This window comes from Pongo pygmaeus, chromosome 19, assembly GCF_028885625.2.
Source record: "Pongo pygmaeus isolate AG05252 chromosome 19, NHGRI_mPonPyg2-v2.0_pri, whole genome shotgun sequence".
Taxonomy (NCBI): Eukaryota; Metazoa; Chordata; class Mammalia; order Primates; family Hominidae; genus Pongo; species Pongo pygmaeus.
In genome coordinates, this window is record NC_072392.2 from 11,706,937 (window position 1) to 11,729,205 (window position 22,269).

General features: G+C 43.4%; 1 protein-coding gene across 1 annotated transcript in view; it reads left to right on the forward strand.

The window, feature by feature from the left end:
• Positions 1–22,269, forward strand: part of DNAH9 (dynein axonemal heavy chain 9) — a 379,881-nt gene that overhangs the window by 140,077 nt on the left and 217,535 nt on the right. Inside the window, exons 29-32 of the mRNA XM_054456248.2 lie at positions 7,307–7,464; positions 10,611–10,749; positions 13,026–13,313; positions 19,140–19,350. Coding sequence (XP_054312223.2) covers positions 7,307–7,464; positions 10,611–10,749; positions 13,026–13,313; positions 19,140–19,350 — 796 coding nt within the window. The remainder of the gene's footprint in view (positions 1–7,306; positions 7,465–10,610; positions 10,750–13,025; positions 13,314–19,139; positions 19,351–22,269) is intronic.

Consider the following 22,269-nt stretch of genomic DNA (forward strand, 5'->3'; position numbering starts at 1 on the left):
TCAGTTCCCACCTATAAGTGAGAACATGTGGTGTTTGCTTTTTTGTCCTTGCGATAGTTTGCTGAGAATGATGGTTTCCAGCTTCATCCATGTCCCTACAAAGGACATGAACTCATCATTTTTTATGGCTGCATAGTATTCCATGGTGTGTATGTGCCACATTTTCTTAATCCAGTCTATCATTGTTGGACATTTGGGTTGGTTCCAAGTCTTTACTATTGTGAATAGTGCCGCAATAAACATACGTGTGCATGTGTCTTTATAGCAGCATGATTTATAATCCTTTGGGTATATACCCAGTAATGGGATGGCTGGGTCAAATGGTATTTCTAGTTCTAGATCCCTGAGGAATCGCCACACTGACTTCCACAATGGTTGAACTAGTTTACAGTTCTCACAGGTCTTCTCTATGCCCTTCACTCCTTCTGAGCTGGACCAACCTCGGGCTATCTTATCAAGTTTAACAATGTACTAATCAATGAGGCAGTGCCCAACAGCCATTGTTCCCCCTGGGTAGTAGATAGATACTGAATTTGCTTTATTTTGAAGCTACTCAACACAAGGTCAGCAAGGTCAGCAATACATTCTCTAAGATCACTTAGTTCCTGTTTGTTTCTGGAATCAAATGAAATAAATTTAACTAGGGGTCCCTGATGCTGTCACACTCTGATCTAGGAGTATACCCATCAGAGACATTTCTCAAGAAAGTGGTCTGACAACAGCCCAGGCAAAATCTGAGCGGGTAACATTTGAAATCGAATACCCACCCAAGGAGAAAATTGCACTTAATTATTCACACGGCAATCCAGGCTGGCATATTGGTTCAGAAGCCACACCAGCTGCTGACAGTTCTCCGCCACCCTCCCCTCTCCTCCTCTCTGCTCCTTGTCCATCTGTGCTCCTCTTCCCAGTAACTCCTACAAAAGTGATTATGCTGCTGGTCCACAGCGTCTTTGTCGGTGGACATTCTCATGTCTCCATGAGACTAGTCAAGCAAAGTCACGTAGCCAGTTGGGAAAAACATCAGTGTGGCAATTCCAAAAAAAATTACTCTGCTATTTAAAAAATGTCTAAGATATTACTTACTTTTTTCTGGAATCTCTTCTTTAGTATTGCAATCAGCTCTCTATGCTTTGGGTTATCTGTGCCTGGGGACATGTGCCATGAGGACACACCCCAATGCCCTGTCCCCCTCCACGCCCTCTGGCCAGGCCTCCCTGGCACTTTCTTCTCTTCCCTGCATTACAGGCCCTGAAAATGGGTTGGACAGAGGCAGGAAGCAAGTGGAAGCAGAAGATCAGTCAGCAAAGACTTGGGAGCCCACCATAGCAGGGCTCCAAGTACTCCAAGCACCAAACAAATGCTCCAGTCTCAGAGCCGAGGGAGCTTTCCATGTAACACTCTTTAAAGAGAAGCTTAAAGTCTAATGGGAAAAAAAAAATCAGAAATGTTAAAATGTTTAAAAAGTGGTGAGTGGGTTGCACTTCCTGAAGGCAACAGACTTCAATCTGCCATTGCAGTGGGAAGCGTGGAGCGGGCCAGGGAGGATGTTAAATAGCACATGGCATTTGGGGCAAAGACTTGAAAAGAGAATGACCACAGGGGACCACAAAATGAGCCACTCTCCTAGAATAGAAGGGCCAAGGTAGAGGGGTGACGAGAAAAAGCCAAGATCCCAGTAGCATAGGGCTAGCCCATGACCTCCTTAAAGTATGTCACCTGCACCGAGACAGCATGGCCTTAATACTTCACTGAGTGAGTCAGACGCAAGGCCCTAGCCTGAGTGGGAGGATACAGGGACAGAACCCTCTGTGATCAGCAGCTTCTAGTCATGAGGGGAAAGATGTCATCCTCATGCAAGAAATGCAGCTCTTATGGTCAGACGGGCACACAAGGCTTGTGCAGATAACAAGGTTGACCACTGGACATCAGGGCTGGCTTGCAATATATAGAAGTAAACCCTGGCCGGGTGCAGTGGCTCACGCCTGTAATCCCAGCACTTTGGGAGGCCGAGGTGGGCAGATCACGAGGTCAGGAGATTGAGACCAACCTGGCTAATAACATGGTGAAACCCCGTCTCTACTAAAAAATACAAAAAATTAGCCGGGCGTGGTGGCGGGTGCCTGTAGTCCCAGCTACTCACCAGGCTGAGGCAGGGGAATGGTGTGAACCCAGGAGGCAGAGCTTGCAGTGAGCCGAGATCACGCCACTACACTCCAGCCTGGGCAACAGAGCGAGACTCCGTCTCAAAAAAAAAAAGAAGTAAAACCTAGGCAAATTATCCAAATGATAAGACAGAAAATAAGTTCCATGAAAGACGTGCAATTTTAAGGACCACAGAGGCTGGAAAGAGACAGTAAAACCATCTGGCTGAGGGGCAATTGTGGGCCATGAAACTGGGATGGGGCAGCGTGGCCCAGTAGCAAGAACAGTTTATTGACTTTCAGGTAGGTGTCCTGAGAGTGACAGCGGAGGGTGCCGGGCATGGCTGGTGTCATCTGGCCCCACGCTACTCAAACTGTGAGCCAACAACACCAGCATCCCCTGGAAGCTTGTTAGAAATGCGGAGTCTCAGGCCCCACCCCAGACTTGCTGAAACAGAATCTTCATGTTAACACACCCTCCAGTGATTACTACGCACAATAAAATCGGGGACTGTGCCGCTCCGGCACAGTCATCTCAACCCTGGTTGCACTTTAGAATGGCCTGGGTAATTCTACAAAATAGTAATGCACAGTGTCTACCCCGAAAAGATGTTGATTTAGTTCCTGCGGAATAGGACCAGTGTATCGGTACTTTCTAAAAACTTTCCACATGGTTCACACGTTCAGCAAATTTTGAGAACCAGAGCTGAGAGAGAGACTGAAAAATGAGGAAAACACCGCTGAGGACTGTAGAGATTGGGTTCACATCAAGACCCCCAAAACTGAGCCCAGTTTGTCCCAGCCAGTACTCTGCAGGGGCAAAGCCTCTCCAGGCCCCGTGGGGCAGAAGGAAGTGGGGGACCTAGGCTCATCTGAGAGAGGGAGAGAGGGGAACCTCTGGCCTTTTACAGGACCCGGACTTTGTCAAGGCTTCCTGGACCCCGATCATTGTTAAGTTCCAATGATTTGCTCTGCAGACCTCAGTTGCTGCTAGATCCTGTCCAGTACAAACCAGGCTAACCAAAATTTCTATGAGCACCGATGCTCCAACATTATCTACATCTTTGAGTCTGTTCAACACCCTCCCATCTGAGAGAGGGAGGTCAGTATGCAGCTATGAATGGGGCCATATGGGCAGAGGTAGGGATGAGTAGAAATGTAAGAATTGACTGGACTGCAGTGGTTCTCAAATTTCAGCGTGCATCAGAATCACCTGGAGGGCCTGTTCCGACGCCCCTCATTGGACCCCATTCCCAGAATTTCTGATTTGATTTATCTTGGAGGTAGAGCTAAGAATTTGCATGGGAATGGGTTTGGACCCAAGGACACGTGGTGTGGGATGGAGGTTAAGTACCTTATATCTTCTCAGCCTCAGAGTCCTCACTGGTAAAACGTTTGGTCTAGATCAGGGCTTGTCAACCTAAGCACTATTGATGCTTTGGGCTGATCGTTCTATTTTGTGAAGATCTATCCTCTGCATTGTGGATGTTGAGCAGCATCCCTGGCCTCTACCCACTGAATGCCGACAGCAACCCCCATTCCTTGCTGTGACAACAAAAGTGTCTCCAGACATTGCCACACGACCCCTGGGAGAGAGGGACTGCAAACTCATCCCCAGTTGAGAACACTGGTTCCCACATAGCTTTCCATTTTTATTTTTTTGTTTTGTTTTTTTGTTTTGTTCTGTTTTTTGTTTTTGTTTTTGTTTTCCTTTTTCAGATGGTGTCTCACTCTGTCATGCAGGCTGGAGTGCAGTGGCACAATCTCAGCTGACTGCCACCTCTGCCTCCCAGGTTCAAGCGATTCTCCTGCCTCAGCCTCCCAAGTAGCTGGGATTACAGGCATGTGCCACCAGGCCTGGCTAATTTTTTGTATTTTTAGTAGAGACGGGATTTCACCGTGTTAGCCAGGATGGTCTCAATCTCCCGACCTTGTGATCCGCCCGCCTCGGCCTCCCAAAGTGCTGGGATTACAGGCATGATTATTTGTCTTTTTAATGGGTGGCAAAACCATCTTTTCTTATTTTGTGGAAAGTATGCCTCTAAATTATAACAAACATGATAGTTTTCAGAGTAAAACAAATTGCTCTGAAAACGTGTATGTTTGATGAGAAACTGGTCTATGGCTGGCACAGCACTCCTTCTGGTACAAGAGCCTTTGGGGGAAGTAGCTAAAAGTATGTGCCTCGGCACCAGATTGCCTGGCTTTTAAACTCGAGCTGCTCCACTTACCAACTGTGGGGTTTCGGGCAAGTTTCTTTTTTTTCTTTTAACTTTTTATTTTGAACCAATTTTAGATTTATAGAAAAGTTGTAAAAATAGCATCGAATTTCTACATATCTCACTTTTAGCCTCCCCTTAATGCTAACATCTTACATAAACATAGGACAGTTTCTTAACTGCCTTCTGCCTCAGTTTCTTCATTGGTAAAATGAAGATCTGAGACTACCTATCTTAAACAGCTGTTAAAAGCTTTGGATGGAATAATTCACAGAAAATACTCAGAATTGTCCCTCATACATATTAAGTGCTCAAAAATCTCTGTTATTATTTTTTGTTATTCACTGTGGCTTTAAGATCTTCAGAAAACAATGCATTTTCAATAGAGAAACATATCCCAATGGGTGAGATGTGCCTGGCAGCCTTAGCTATCAGTTGCCAAACGACCTCTGTATGTACTTCCATCTGGCTGGGCTTGCATTTAATCCATACATCCCTAGTCCACCTGCTTCTCCACTTCCCCCTCCCTGCCTCCAAGCATCCTGAAAGACCCTCTGGCCTTTCCCAGGACCTGGACGTTATCAAGGCCTCTTGGACCCTGATCATTGTTATGTTCCAGTGATTTCCTCTGAGGACCCCAGCTGCTGCTAAAGCCTGTCCTGTACAAGCCAGCCTAACCAAAATTTCTATGAGCACCAATGCTCCAACATTAACTGCATCTTTGAGTCTGTTCAACACTCTCCCTCAAGAGCCCCTCTACAGAATTTTACACAAAAGCACAGATGCCTCCAATCCAAAAGTGCATCATAAATTCTTGCTGAGCGTGAGGTTTCTGGGCTTCGGTGTTTCGAGAGAGAATGCTGAGTCAGAATGAACAGCAGAAAAGGTCCCAGGCTCATGCCTTAGTCTTCCCCCAAAGGTAGCAGAGCAACTTATAAACGCTAATTAAACTTGCTTTCCCACTCCCTAATAAGGCGAGTGCTCTGTACATTTTATGGACGAGAAGACTGGGGCATTTTATGGACGAGAAGACGACAAAGAAGAGAACTAGCCTTTGCCAGTCACGTAACTTGCAGGGTGATGAAGGCTGCAAGAGGCTCCACGGCAGAGCTGGGCTGGGCTGTGAGCCCCACGCAAACCAGCAGAGCTTGATCTGTTTGGCCAGCGTCCTGGCTGCTGAAGCCTGCTTCTGCCAGGGTGGCATTGATATTCTACACGTAGAAAAGAAGTCTCAGTTTCAAACTAATTGCTGTGAGCTCAAACGCATACAGTCATTAGCGCTTCACTCTGGGAAGGGAGCTGAATCCTAATTGTAGAACTGTCATGCATCCAGGCAAACTGTGTACTCTGGAGACAGCCGTGCCCAGTGGTAGATGGTCCAGCTGCTCCCCCGCCACACTTCCCACCGTTTCACACACACAACCCTACAGCCCCATCTCCACAGAACTAGGCTACCCTTTGCTCTTCTAGCACCCTGGACTTAGCCGACCTGCTGAGGCTCATTCAAAACCTTGCACCGGCCCCAGCTTTTGGGTTTTGCTTCCGAGAACCTGAGAGGCTGGAAATTCCCAAAGACCTTCTGGGGCCGGGCTGGACAAGGCTGTGGGCTAGCCTCAAAGTGTGTCCCTTTCATCTTTTCTCTGTTGCTGATCATTTTTGCTTATGCATTTCCAAGCACCAGGTGTGACAATAAATGGTTGAATTTCACTTCTGCCTCTCCTCCCACTGCTAGAGAGTAATCTAGAACATAGATCTGACTGGGTCAAGCTTCAGGATAAATTCTCCTCTGACTCCAGTCTATGTTTAAGAGAAAGTCTGATTTTCTAAAGAAAAAAGCACTAACAGCCCTCTGGGTCTGACCCAGCCTACCTTTGCTCCATCTGTAAAGGGTCACCTGTTCTGGAGGTATAGTCTGGGGGATGGCTATGAGGAGTTAAACCAAGACAGGGACCACTGTTGCGATGAGGATGGCCACATGGATATCCCTCACGTCAGCTGGTTTTTCTAAGCATTTTTCTTTAGGCTATGTACTTCACAGACTTTATTTCATTTACTTAGAACAAGCTCAGCAGGTAACTATGGCATCCTCACCATCACACAATACCTGAAAGCACAGGCTCCAGGATCCATTTGCCTGGATTCAAATCCTGATGCCCCAATTAGTAGCTGTGTGGCTTCGGACAAATGTTTCCATCTCACCATGCTTCTGTTTTATCAGAGATGGGGATGATGTAATTGAAGTGCCCCCCTCCAAGCATGGTGAAGCTCAAATGAGTTAATACATGAGAAGTGGTCAGAACTGTGTCCGGCCAGTGGTCAGCCCTAATACACTTTAGCCATTACTACAGAGAGAACCCACATTCAGGGAGTTAAACACCTGTTTGCTGTTCCCTCCCATGCTCTTATCCACAGTGTCATAAATGTGGATGTGGGCAGCCAGATTCATTTTTTTGTTTTGTTTTGAGACGTAGCCTCGCTCTGTCAACCAGGCTGGAGTGCAGTAGCATGATCTCGGCTCACTGCAACCTCCACCTCCCTGATTCAAACAATTCTCCTGCCTCAGCCTCCCGAGTAACTGGGATTACAGATGCACACCACCACACCCGGCTAATTTTTGTATTTTTAGTAGAGACGGGGTTTCACCATGTTGGCCAGGCTAGTCTTGAACTCTTGACCTCGAGTGATCTGCCCGCCTTGGCCTCCCAAAGCGCTGGGATTATAGGCATGAGACACTGTGCCTAGCAGTGGCCAGATTTCTTTTAGACATGCAACCAGGGCCTGTCAGTAAAGGGTCTGGGGTGTGGTCATCATGCCTGTCTTTCAGTGAAAGCGTCCACAGGACAGTTCTTCGTGCTGTGTGTGACTATGGGGTTCCAGCTTTAGTTATCATCCCTCCACTAAAAGGCAATTGAGGAATTTCTCGCTGATTGATTGGTTCACCAGGTAAAAAGCATTCAGGATGCGATCAGAGATAAGAAGCAGTGGTTCAGCTTCCTTGGAGAGGAGATCAGCCTGAATCCTTCTGTCGGTATCTTCATCACCATGAACCCGGGCTATGCTGGCCGCACAGAGCTACCGGAGAACCTCAAGGCTCTCTTCAGGTGAGTGTCAGTTCTGCCCCATGCAAAAGCCCCAAAAGAGAAGTTTCTTTCATTTTTCCACTTAAAATGTGTGACATATATTTTAAAGAAAATTTGGAACATTTGGAAAAGTAGATTTTTAACAACCGTCTTTAATGTCTTTAATGCAGTAAAATTGCTTTTTGCTTAATTGTGTTCTGTTCTTCTCTGTATATACATTTTAAATCCATACGTTGGTAGCCTACATTTGCGGTCTACATAGTTTTGTGTTGTTTTGTTTTTTTATTTCATAATCTGTCATAATCATATCCTAAATATTTTCTTCTATTAGATATTCTTGATAAAACTCATTTCATGGCTGCATACTTTTTTATCAAGTGCATGGTTTACAATGTAATTAACTACTCCCCTATGGTTAAATATTAAGACTTTCTAACATTTAAAATAAATTTATGCATAATGCTGTAATGTACATCTTTGTATATAAATCTTTTTTTCTGTATGTATGATTATTTTCCTTGGCTTGCTTCCCAGAAGTGGAATTACTGTGTTAATGGGTAGAAACATTTTTAAGGCTCTTGATATACATTGCCAAATTGCTTTCTAAAAAGAGTAGTTCCAAATTACACTCCTCGTAGCGACGCATGAGAGCACCTCTTTTATTTCACCCTTGCTACCGGTGGACATTGCCATAATTTAAAATCTTCTTTATTTTGATAAGAAAACACAAATATATTTCGTCGAAGGAGCTGGAGGCTGCATTCTTTTTCCAGAAAAGAAAAGTTGGCCCAACAAAGAGAAAACTGAAGAATGCTTCATGGCTTCTGATTTTCTGGTTACTGAACTTTTACCTAAGTGAGATAGACTGGGGGGTGCTATGACAAAATTGTTTTGTCTCATTTTTGGACTGAGAAACACAGTGCTGTCTGTCCAGAGAGGCTGTCAACACTTTACTGGATTTCCAGAGGCGTAGGAGATCACTGGGCAGCTCCCTGAGTGCTTCACTCTCTCAGTCGTGGCAAATTCCTGTGTCGCTGGAGTGACGGGGGCTTCTGCTTCTTCAGCCAGGTCCCTGTGTTAAGCAAGAGCTGCTGGAATGCCAACAAGCTGTCTAAATGGGTGCTACAGAATGCTGCATTGTTGGCCATTTGTTTCTAGAAAGTAATTATTAAATAAGCCTTGTGTTACAAATGATTATAGAAGTAGGTGATCACCCAGATAAGAATTCTTTCTTACCTTTTTTTCTTGCTGAATTTTTTTGCTGACTGGAATTGTCTTTGCCAGTTCAGGGTGCCATAATAAAAATACTGCAGACTGGGCAGCCTAAACAGCAGACATTTATTTCTCACAGTTCTAGAGACTGAAAGTTCAAAAGCAGGGTGCCAGCACGGTCAGGCTCTGGTGAGGGCTCTCCTCCAGGTTACAGGCGGCCACCTTCTTGCTGTATCCTCACGTGGAGGAAAGAGGACGAGCTAGCTCTCTGGGTAGCACTCCACCCTCATGACCTAATGACCTTCCAAAGGCCCATCTCCAAATACCATCACATTGCATTTTGGGGGCACACAACATTTAGTCCATAACACATACCCATAGAAGGAAATTTGGAAATAAACAAATTTTTCAGAATAGTAAGTACAAACATCTACTTTTACATTTAATTCTCTCAAAGGCCCTATGAGGTGGATAGTACTAGTTTCTCCAGTGTTTAGTGAAGAAACAGATGCATTCAGCAAATTGCTCAGGGTAGTAACCCTAGTTACTAGGGTTAGCTAGTGAATCAACTAGTAAGCAGCAGAATGCTAGAGTTTGAACCCAGAGCCCCTGCTCCTCCCCGCCCCCAGTCCTGTCATCCAGGAACAATCAGTGTAACCATTTGGCATTTTTTTTTTCCAATACTGCATCAGTAGCGCATTTCTTTTTCAAAATTGGGATCAGACTCTATATAGTTTAGTATCCTACTTTCATTAACTAATGTTTCTTTGTGTCATTGTATAATTTTCCTTTCACACCACTATTTTTCATGGCTGCATAGTGTTCTGTTGTACAAATGTATATTTACCCTTATGTTCAGGTTGCAAAATAATTTTGAGAATTTTAGCATTTGGTTGCTCCTTTGAATTTGAATACAATGTAAAATATTTCAAGAAAAAAATGTGCTCGAATGAAATGTTTTTGAAAATTTCGTATCAGTATAGGGAAAATGCAATTAAAGAAATGTAAACCTATTACATACCCAACAAATTAATAAAATGTAAGTAATTTTAAAATCAAATGTTTTTAGTGCCAGAGGAAAAAAATACAACAAAGCCTTCTATAAATCCCTTTCTATATTATTGTATATGCCATTCTGTATCAAGATAGGGTTAATAAGTATTAGGTTGGTGCAAACAGAATTGCAGTTTTGCCATTGAAAGTAATGGCAAAACCCGCAATTACTTTTGCACCAACTTAATACATACTTTAGACCTTATCATTAGAAATTTACATTTGTATTCAAACAAGTACAGGATACACCCTAGGTGTCTAGGCTTAGAGGAGACACACATTTGGAGAATGAAGAATAGGGGAACTCTTAGTTTCTTGAAAGTAATGGCAAAAACCACAATTACTTTTGGACCCACTTAATACATACTTTAGGCCTCATGATGAGAAATTTACATTTGTGTTCAAATAAGTACAGGATAAGACCTGGGTGTTTAGGATTAGAGGAGACACACATTTTGAGGATGAAGAATAGGGGAACTCTCAGTTTCTTGTAGATACCCAGAGAAACTCAATTCCTTATTCTAAACCTCGAATCTATTCTAGACAGTTTGCTTTACTAATCCATGCCTTGCGTAAGACACACTGAACTCAAGTCACAAGACTTGAGTGGTAGCTCCAAGTCTGCCCCTGCCTGCTAACATTATCCAGCCCCTTAAGAAGGCGACTTCGTTTCCTTTATCCTTAGCTGACTCATCTCTAAGTTGAAAGTCTTCTTGCTAACTGCAGCAGCACATAGAATAAATTGAAAGTCTTAGACGAAATAATGGCTCAGGTCTTTCCATGAGTTTTTGCACTCACAGATGCCTCCATGTGTGATCTCGGCCAGTGCCTATTTTCTGGCAGTCTCCTCTTCAACACTGTACTTGGGAAACTGACTGGGCCTTCTGTCTTTCTATACTCAGGCCTTGTGCAATGGTGGTTCCAGACTTTGAATTGATTTGTGAAATCATGCTGGTGGCAGAAGGATTCATTGAAGCCCGGTCGTTAGCCAGAAAGTTCATCACTCTTTACCAGTTGTGCAAAGAGCTTCTCTCCAAACAGGTAGGATCTCTAGGGAGGCTGCACAACCAAGCACCGTGCAACAGCCCCAGCTCTGGAAACGTTCTGGGCCAGTAAAAACCCCTGGAGGAAATGGTCAGTACCTGAAGGGACATAGATGAGGAGGGTTAGGGAAGCAGGTTAGGTGTTAACCAGCTTTGAGCTTCTCATAGTTGCTTGGCGTTACCTGTAGCTTCCGCCTAAGGCAGGAGGAAATTCACAGAAAAATTGCACCTTAGCAAAACATTACCTGCAAGGTTTCTGCCTTGAACGGAGAATTTCTTTTTGTCAAGGATAGATGACCAAGCTTCCCTGGGCTGTCCCCAATGAGCTTTGGGATTATCTTGTTTTGATCACCTTCACTGCCATAACACAGGCTCTCTCAGCCATGTGGAGTCTGTCCAAGGTGCAGAAAATCCTGTTTTCCTCATACTTCTTTTCTCATTGTATCCCCTCTCTAGGTTCTTTCCCAACGTTGACTTCCACTTTTACGGCTTTATCCCAAACCTCTCTTCTGAGCTCTAAACGTGTACATTCAATGGTCTGTACCACAGCTCCCCCGAGTGTTTAAAAAGCTCCTCCAGCTCAGCATGTCTAAAGCTGATCTCTGTCAGCTCTAAGCCCAAGCTTCCTTCTCCTGTGTTCCCAGCCTCAGTATGCTGACCCCTCATTCACTCATTTGCTAACTCTAGGACCCTGGGAGTTACCCTGGACCATTTCCTCTTCCTTGGCCCTATATATAATTGTAAATGAACCCTTAATGATTCTATGTTCTGGATATTTCTCAAATAAGTCTCATTTCCTTTCCCTATTCATTGCTACCACTTGAGTTCCAAGCACCCATATCTTTTGCTTAAACTATTGCAACTGCCTTTCTACTAGTTTTTCCACCTCTTTTCTAATTCCTCAGATCTGTTCTTTAGCCACTTGCTAGAGTGATTATTTAAAAACGCTCCTCACTGGTCCTAAGATAGAGACCAATGTCCTTATCACTCTCTGCTAAATACTGCAGGGTGTTCTGTCTCCTCCTACCTCAACAGCAGCAGCTCACAGCTCTCTCCCTGTCGTGTGATGCTCCATCTCCATTGATCTTTTCTGAGTTCCTTGAAATTGATTGTCTTCTCACCTGAGCCTGTGGACATCCTGTTCTCACTTGCCTTGACTGCACTTCTTTTTCATCTGTGCCTGACTGAATTCCACTCCTTCAAGGTCTTCTTTAATGCCATTTCCTTAGGGAAGTCTGATCCATATCCTGGGTACAGCCGCTGTGTTCTTTGTCATCATTGCACAGCACATTTTTCCTTGGCTGCATTTTTTTTTTTTTTTTTTGAGATGGAGTCTCCCTCTGTCGCCCAGGGTGGAGTGCAGTGGCGTGATCTCGGCTTGCTGCAACCTCCGCCTCCCGGGTTGAAGCAATCCTCCTGCCTCAGCCTCCTGAGTAGCTGGGATTACAGGCACCCACCACCAAGCCCAGCTAATTTTTGTATTTTCAGTAGGGATGAGGTTTCACCATATTGGCCAGGCTGGTCTCGAACTCCTGACCTTGTGATCCACCCGCCTCGGCCTCCCAAAGTGCTGGGATTCCAGGTGTGATTCACCACGCCTGGCCTCCTTGGTAGCATTTGTCATGGATCTAATTAAATGGCAATCTGCTACAAATCAAGTAGAGGAGCTGGGGCTTGAACAGAAGTCTGTCTGAGTTCAGACTCCATGCTCTGTTCTGCCCACTACAGCTCCTTCCCACATCATGCTGCCACCTGAAGCCTGGTATCAGCAGTGTGGTCCACTCTCCCACAGACCCTACTGGCAGCACTGTGACCAGGGGGTTCATCTTTGACAGAACCCACTTTAAGGAGCTATTCTTTAAACCTCTTTTCCCATAGAATGTGAAGGCCTCCAAGATGGCACATGTAAGCTCAGCATCTACCATCTCTAAGAGTTAACATGGCTCCCTCCTTGACAGCCCTTCCAGTTCTACCTGCTGAGTGTGCAAAGAGTAGCCAGATAGGTTTGAAAATGGTTCTGTTTGATCTCTTTGACCCCCCACATCATTTGTATGTTCTGTGTCTGCCCTGCTATCATCACAACTGGGAAAGTAGCTAGTGTTAGACCAGGAACTAGAATTCTGGGATCATGATTTTCTAAGTCATCCCTTCCCACATCTCTGTCCAGGCTTCAGAGGTGACCTAATGCTCATAGGATATCTATGATTCTGCAGACACTCACCCCAGCACATGGTGTTCTGTCTCTCTGTCACTTTGATCTAACACTGCCCACAGGATCACTATGACTGGGGCCTACGGGCCATCAAGTCCGTGCTGGTGGTGGCAGGATCCCTGAAGAGAGGAGACCCTGACCGGCCTGAGGACCAGGTCCTGATGCGCTCCTTGCGGGATTTCAACATCCCCAAGATTGTGACTGATGACATGCCCATCTTCATGGGCCTGATCGGGGACCTCTTTCCTGCCCTGGATGTTCCCCGGAGGAGAGACCCCAACTTTGAAGCTTTGGTTAGGAAGGCGATAGTGGATCTGAAGCTCCTGGCTGAGGACAACTTTGTGCTCAAGGTACATATGGTTTTTCCTCCCAGGATTTCTCTATCTCTTACTTATTGTCCAGGATAATGGGTTATCCTTCATCCATAATCCAAAGGGTTGTTTTAGATGTATAAATATGTATCTAGTTAGTAATAATTCATTTCAACCACTCTTCACTGGGGACCCACAATGTGGAATGCATGGTAGGGAATACCAGGGAAAGTTGGAGGATCCTTACTTTACAGCTCTTCCATTCCGTTTGGTGTACCTCGGCCTGAATGCCAACTATCTGCTCACTCACCCATAAATGAAAGGACAAAGACAGAGGCCAAGATCTGGCCACATCTACAGAACCTCCACTCAATCCTACTATCCTGGATAGAGACCAGCAAAAGAGAACACCCAGGACCAGCAGAGGAGAATACCCCTCCCAGCCTCCTAGAAAACACAGCACAGCTCCTTATTTAACCTTGAGGCTTACCAGATATTGAAGAAACTCAAAAACACGCAAGATAAAGACAGATGGACAGACACAGACACACACACACACAACAAAAACACAATACACACACACACAAAAATAACAGAGTATTTTTAAAGTTCTAATTAGCGTCTTTGAAGGAAATTTTAAAAAATGATATCCATCGAACAAGAATTAGATGCCATTGTACAAAGAAAGCACTATTGGAGAATTATAAAGACCTCTTTTAAATGTAAAATTGTATCATCTATGGCATTCAAAATTCAGTGAGCGGATGGGAAGGTAAAGTCAAAGGCAACATCCCAGGATAAAGTTATAAGCAGTATTATGTATTATGTGTGTGTGTGTATGGTAAAATATTCACACATGCACACACACAGACAGAAAGTGTGAGAGGCGAGATGATGTGTAGAGGATCAATTTAGGCTACCCATCATGTTACCAGTAAGAATTCTAGAAAAAGAACAGAAAGATAACTAGAGCTGGAAAGACATGCATCCACATTGGAAAGACAGTACTAAACAGAATGACTTTAAATGAATCTGTGCAGTGACACATCATAATGCAATTTCAGAGGTCAAGCGTCAAGAGAAAAGAATAAGTCTCCTAGTTGAGTGAGGAGGTAGTACTAGTGTATTAATACCTGAGACTGGGTAGTTAGGAAAGAAGTTTAATTGACTCACAGTTCTGCATGGCTGGGGAGGCCTCAGGAAACTTACAATCGTGGCAGAAGGTGAAGGAGAAGCAAGTCCTTCCTCACAAGGCAGCAGGAAAGAGAGAGAAAGAGTGGAGGGGAAATAAAAAGCTGCAGACACCCCTTGTCTTCCTTGCACAGTGCATTTTTCCTTTGTAGCATTTTTCACAGATCTAATTAAATAATAATCTGCTACAAATCAAGTGCAAGAGCAGGGGCTTGAAATTCAGTGTAAGTTCAGACTCCATGCTCTGTTCTGCATGCTACACCTCCTCCCTGCACCATGCTGGTTATAAAACCATCAGATCTCGTGAGAACTCACTCCCTATCACAAGAACAGCATGGGGGAAACCACTCCCATGATCCAACCACCTCCCACCAGATCCCTCCCTCGACACATGCGGATTCGAGATGAGATTTGGGTGGGGACACAAAGCCAAACCATATCAACAAGTGATCCAGGAAAGGAATGAAATTTAAGAGGAACTCAGAATCTCTTGTCAGCTAAATTGGATACTTGAGAACAAGAAAAGCAGTCCTTCAAAGTTTTTAAGGGAAACGATTTCAAGACTAGAGTTCTATACAACCGAATTATCATCCATGATATTCTCAGACTCATAAATGTTACTTCTTATGCACTCTTTTTGAGTAAGTTACTTGAGGACGTACTACAGCAAAACAAGAATGAAAAACAAGAAAAATATTGTGAGATTCAAAAAAAATCAAGAATCAAGAAAAAAAATCCTGAAATGACAACTGTTAGCAGGCCTAGAAAGCAATCAATTCAAATTAGAGCTGGAAGTCAGTAGTCTCCCAGAAAAGAGAACCGTAAGAAAAGTGAACTTATTCAAAGCAAGAATAGAGTAATAAGCTGAAAGTTCTTATGTGTTTTATTGAACTTCTAAGTTATGGGGACTGTGATGGTTCATTTTATGTGTAAATTCATCTGGGCCACAGAGTGCCCAGATGTTCGGTCAAACATCATTTTGGGTGTGTCTGTAAGGGTGGTATAAAGTTCTAGTTAGACAAGATGAATAACTTCTGGAGATCCATTGTACAGCATGATGACTATAATTAAAAAGATTATCACATACCTGAAAATTGCAGTGAGAGTAGACCTTAATGTTCTTAGCACAAGAAAGTGATACGTATGTGAGGTGATACATATGTTAATTACTTTGATTTAATCATGCCACAATGTATACATATATCAAAACATCATATTATACACCATAAATATATACAATTGTTATTTGTCAATTATACCTTAATAAAGCTAGGGGAAGAAGAGGAATACAATGTTTATACAGTCTACAACATGACTGAAAACATCATTCTAAGTCAAAAAAGAACCAGTCACAAAATACCACATATTGTATGATTCTATTTATGTAAAATGTACAGAATAGACAAGTCTTTAGAGGCAGAAAGTAGACCAGGGGTTGCATAGGACGGAGGTAGGGTAGGAGTGGGGATTGACTGCCAATGGGTAAGGGGGTTTTCTGTTGGGTTTTCTATGTTCTAAGATTGGATAGTAGTGATGGTTCTACAATTGTGTGAAGATACTAAAAGTCATTCAGTTTTACGCTTTAAAGGGTGAATTTTATGGTACATGAAGTATGTCTCACTAAAGTTGTTGAAGTGAAAAAAGAAAAGATGATGGATCTAGAAAGCGATTTTAAATCTTCCTAGTATTATGGCATCTCTGTTAAATCCCTTGTTTACGCAAACAAACAAAAGTCTAGGAATAGAATACAATCTCCATTCTGCAGCCAGAGCACCATCTACTCCTCCCTCTCCTCTCCCTCTTCCTCCTCCTTCCTCCCCCTCCTCTTTCTTTCCTTCCTTCCTTCCTTTCTTCCTTTCTTTTCCTTCCCTTTCTTTCTTTCTTTCTTTCATGCAATGACTCCGGGTCAATTTCTTGCTTAAAACCTCCAAATGCTTCTTATTATACTTAGGATGAAATTCCAGCTACCAATTTCTGCATCTCTCTCTGGCCCCTGCTTGCCTCTTTTGTCTCATCTTGTGCCACTCTCCCATTTTTGCCCCTGGTCTTTCAAAAGCCCTCTAAGCTTGATGCTGAACTTAAGGCTTTTGCAGTCACTGTTGCTGTACCTGGGATGGTTTTCCCTGCTGGCCTTCACATGGCTGGCTCTCTTTCATTCATATCTAAGTTTAAGCCTCCTTGCAGATTCTTCCCAACTCTCTCCTCATTCCTATCTGAGATGATCCCACATTAAGTCATTGAAGGAAGAGACTCTCTTCTAGGTGCTTTTGAGCCCTGAATCACAGGAACAGCAATGCCCTGGAACAGAGTAAAAAAGACACTGATGCTGTGGACAACAAGACACAAAGTAATATCTCAGTAAATGATCCTGCCGCAACTGACACTGATCGTCTTGCCCCCAAACAGCCGTTTAATCTACTATCTTCACACTGAGCTTAGCCCTCTGCTCTCCTCTTAAATTCCCTGGTTGTAGAATTCTAGAATTCTAACACCTGTATCATTTAAATTTCAAAAATATAGGAGTTCTGGCCAGGTGCAGTGGCTCACGCCTGTAATCCCAGTGCTTTGGGAGGCCAAGGTATGTGGATCACCTGAGGTCAGGAGTTTGAAAACAGCCCAGCCAACATGGCAAAATCCCATCTTTACTAAAAACACAAAAATTAGCTGGGCGCAGTGGTAGGCACCTGTAATCCCAGCTTACCTGGGAGGCTGAGGCAGGAGAATCTCTTGAACCTAGGAGGCGGAGGTTGCAGTGAGCCGAGATTGCGCCACTGCACTCCAGCCTGGGTGACAGAGTGAGACTCCATCTCAAAAAAAAAAATTATATATATATACACACACATATATAAATATTTTATATATATATATTTTTTATATATATATACACACACATATATATTTTATATATATATATACACACACATATATATATATTTAGAGAGGCAGAAGGTCCTTATAATTTTTTCAAAGTATAGAAAAAATAAAATATATAGGAAAAAACTTATTCTTTCACTGCCCTGTCAATATTTTGGTGCATTTTCTCTTCGTTCACTTTTCCTCTGCTAAGGATCTTACAGTGAAAAATCTGAAGAAATCTGAACTACAATAAAGTTCAAATTTTTTCTCGTGATATGCAAGACCTTTCATGATCAGGCCCATCCAGCCTTTCCAGTCATCCTTCACATTTTCAACAAGTTGTTCATCATTTGGCACGTGCCAGCTTCTATATTACACTTTGGAAGGAGAGAGAAAAAAGCTCAGTCCTGCCTAACTTCAAGGAGCAGATAATAGAATATGGAGACCAAAAAAAAGTAACCCCTGCAGTGTGTTAGATACTAGGATGTAGGCTAGTATGGGACATCTATACTAGGTAAGGGTCAGACTGAAGGCTTCCTGAGGAATGTGCAAAGGTTTAGACAGAAGACTGTAGGAGAAGTCACTTTTGTTTTTTCTTTGTTTTTGAGATGGAGTCTCGCTGTTGTCGCCCAGGCTGGAGTGCAATGGCACTATCTCGGCTCACTGCAACCTCTGCCTTCTGGGTTCAAGCAATTCTCCTGCCTCAGCCTCCTGAGTAACTGGGATTACAGTTGCCCGCCATCATGCCCGGCTAATTTTTTTTGTATTTTTAGTATTTTTGTATTTTTTTTAACCATGTTGGCCAGGCTGGTCTCAAACTCCTGACCTCAGGTGATCCACCTGCCTCGGCCTCCCAAAGTGCTGGGTTTACAGGCGTGAGCCACTGCATCCAGTTGAAAGTGACTTCTGAACAGAAGGAACAGATGCAGGACGGAGCACCACTTAAGAGCTCCAAGTAGTTCTCTGGCTAGACTGTGTGTGTTGCAGGATAAGAAATAAGACTGGAGTCTGATTTGGGCCAGACTGCCAAAGGACCTTATAAAGGATTTGTATTTCATCGCCAAAGCCGTGGAGGACAATGAAGGGGACAGAGTGAAGGCAGTAGCTGGTCCGATTTTTATTCCAGTAAACGTGCTCCTGCAACAGTGTGGAAAGCTATGCCTGGAGGCAAACCAGCCCAAGAGTGATGAGACCTTCAGTGCCACCGTGGTCCCCACAGGACTTCTGACTCCAGCCTCACCAAACCATCTGGCCAACCAACCACATCATACTCCGTCACACTGCAAGCCTTTGTTCGTGCTGCTGCCTCTGCCTGGAATTTCCTTCCTGTTCATCTTCTGGGCAAACTCTTACTCATCGCTAGAGCCCTTGTTCAAATGTCCCCTCCTTTATGAAGCCTTTCTTATTCCCTTTATGTGTACAAAATCAATTTTTCCCTCCTCTCTGTTTCCACAGCACCTTATAAATACCTCTAAGATGGTACTTATCCTCTTACCTTAGAATAATTTGTCCACATGACTTTCTTCTCCATCATACTATAAGATTACAGAAGGCAGGAGGATGGCATCTGAATCCCCCTCACCTGGCACACTCTGTAGCACTTGGTTGGTGACTAATAATTATATAACTGAATGATGAATACAGGAACAAATGAATCATGTTGCCCCTATATTTCAGACCTCCTGACATTGGGGTGGATAACTCTTCCTCTGTTGACTTCAGGTCTCACTTCAGACACCAGCTGGGGTCACAGAGGAGCAGTTGGGATGCAGGTGAGTCACAGGCTGGTCCCTCTGGCTGAATTTCCTGCCTCCCCAGGTGGTCCAGCTGGAGGAGCTCCTGGCTGTGCGGCACTCTGTATTTGTGGTGGGTGGCGCTGGTACCGGCAAGTCACAGGTGCTGAGGTCCCTGCACAAGACCTATCAGATCATGAAACGGCGCCCCGTCTGGACTGACCTCAATCCCAAAGCAGTCACAAATGATGAGCTCTTTGGCATCATCAATCCAGCCACGCGAGAATGGAAAGATGGTAAGAGTGGGATTCTCCCAGGAGAAAGTCTCTGCTAGCCTCAGTGTCCCTGTGGTGGGCTTGGATGCAGTTGGGTGAATTGCAGAAGCGAACATTGGACTGATCTGTTTGGGACTGCAGAAGGAGATAATAAAGCCAGTAGAAAGGGAGAAACCAGTTTTGGCTTGCAGAGGAACTTCAGTTTTTCAGACATTCTCCCTCCTTGGGGATCTCTTCCAGCTGCCTTTTAGAGAGTGCATTTAAAGAGGATAAAGCAGGCTGGGCGCGGTGGCTCACGCCTGTAATCCCAACACTTTGGGAAGCAGAGGTGGGTGGATCACGAGGTCAGGAGTTCAAGACCAGCCTGGCCAATATGGTGAAACCCTGTCTCTACTAAAAATACAAAAAAAAAAAAAAAAGAAAGAAAGAAAATAAGCTGGGCATGGTGGTGCACATCTGTAGTCCCAGCTGCTCAGGAGACTAAGGCAGAAGAATCACTTGAACCCGGGAAGTGGAGGTTGCAGTGAGCCGGGATCATGCCACTGCACTCCAGCCTGGGTGACAAAGAAAGACTCCGTCTCAAATAAATAAATAAATAAATAAATAAGATAAAGCAACACAGACATTCAGCTGTAGTTCACTGACTCTGGAGTACGAGCCGTGGTGTAGAGTGTTAATGCTGCCTGGCAGTAGACTTCAAGTATGTGCTGGGTAGGGAAGCCCACGCCTCATTCCCAAAGAAGTGGTGCAGTCTGGCATCCTACAAAGGGCACAACTCCCCTATTTGGTGTTGCCCCAGCAGTGATGGGGAAGCTGCATGCTACAGAACCTTGTGCCGATGCCAGGCCCCTGATGATTATCCATTCAATCTCAAGAGGGCCCCTAGAGCCATATTCCTTTCTACAGTGATTCAGAGGCCCCCAACCCTGTGTTTTCTGGGTGCTGATCTCAGCCTTACCTTCAAAGAACTAAACTTCACCAATAGACATTGTAAAGGGTCGTTTGGCACTGGAAGACAGCAGAAAAGAAAGTTGAGGGGGAAAAAAAGAGGTCCCTGAGCTGGTAAGGAGGACCTCTTTCTAAAACCTATGTAGCTTCTGGAATGAGGAAATCTCAGCTCCTTCCTGATGTTTCAATGTCTGACCACATCCGGGTCAAACTCTCTGGATTTCTCGAATTTAGGAGCTTTCATCTGAGGTCTAGAACACAAGGATTTAACAACCAGAGTCCAATTTTTATTTTGCTGTTAATGAGACTTAGCATCTTTCCTTCTTATTGATCTTAGTAATTTGCTCTTTTGTGATTTTATTCCCTGTTTTTCTTATCAATTTTTAAGAGTTTTTGTTTTTTTTGAGACAGAGTCTCACTGTCGCCCAGGCTGGAGTGCAGTGGCGTGATCTCAGCTGACTGCAAGCTCTGCCTCCCAGGTTCACGCCATTCTCCTGCCTCAGCCTCCGGAGTAGCTGGGACTACAGGCACCCACCACCACGCCCAGCTAATTTTTTGTATTTTTAGTAGAGATGGGGTTTCACTGTGTCAGCCAGGAAGGTCTCAATCTCCTGACCTCATGATCCTCCCACCTCGGCCTCCCAAAGTGCTGGGATTACAGGTGTGAGCCACCACGCTGGGCCAAGAGTTTTTTAATATATCAAAGATACTAACCCTTTATCTGTCACATGCCTTGCTAATGTTTCCCCAACCTATTCTTTGTCTATAGACACTTTATTTTCCCATGCTTTTTTTAACAAAGGAAATTATGCCTGTCTAGTCTTTTTAGCATCTGGGATTTCTATTAGTTTATAATTCTTCAGCTGCTGATCTAGTATCATAAATTTGGTCAAAAAAGATTCTTTTTACATTAACATTTTTTATCCTTCTGGAATTTATGTTGGGGCTTAGTATGAGGTAGGGTACAGAATCAACTTTATTTCCTTCCAGATGGATAATTGATTGTAACCGCACCATTTATTAAGTAAACTATCTTTTTCCTCTGAATTTAAACACCAGCTTGTCATTTATTAAATTGCATATGTATATGGAGATCTTATTCTGGGCTTTCTATTCTGTTTGACTCACCTCTTTATCTAATCCTATACCAATGTCATTTTATTTCGGTTACAATCATTTTGTAACATTTTAATATCCAGTGAGGTAAGTCCCTCCTCAGTAATCTTTTGTAATTTTATTGTCTTGTCTCAAGCACTTCTTTTTTCATATTAAATACAAGCTCAATAATATAATTCAAACATTTTAAGTCTGAATTCTAGTTAAAATTTTATTAGATTTATACATTAAATTTGGGAAAATTGACAAGGAAGATATAATAATCACAAGTCTGTGTTCACTGAACAAGGTAACTTCGAAGTAAATGGAATATAGCCTTTAAAATACGTTTAGGGGCCAGGCACAGTGGCTCATTCCTATAATCCCAGTGTTTTGGGAGGCCAAGATGGGAAGATCACTTGAGGCCAGGAATTTGAGACCAGCCTAGGCAACATAGTGAGATCCCATGTCTACCAAAAAAAAAAAAAAAAAAAAATTAGGATAACTTTAAAAGAATACAAATTAACAGGTTATTTCAGTTTTATTTGTTTATTTGTTATCTGTTTTTTCAAAATTAATTCCAGTAAACAGAAAAATAAGTACATAAAGGAATTGGCAATTATATCACTAAACTCAATATAATACAAAGTTATAGAACTTTTTATCCCATAAATAGAAAGTATTCCTTTCCTGGTTGGTTCATGTAACATTTCCAAAAATTAAAAATGTAATTGGCTACAGAGAAAGCTATAATGAATTCAACATTATCAATTTACAGGTCACATTCTCTGATAATAATGGAATAGAATTAGAAACAAATAGCAAGAAAGTCACCAAAAATGATTTTACTACTTGCAAATCAAGAAATGCTCTCTTAATTACTGTATCAAAAAGAAA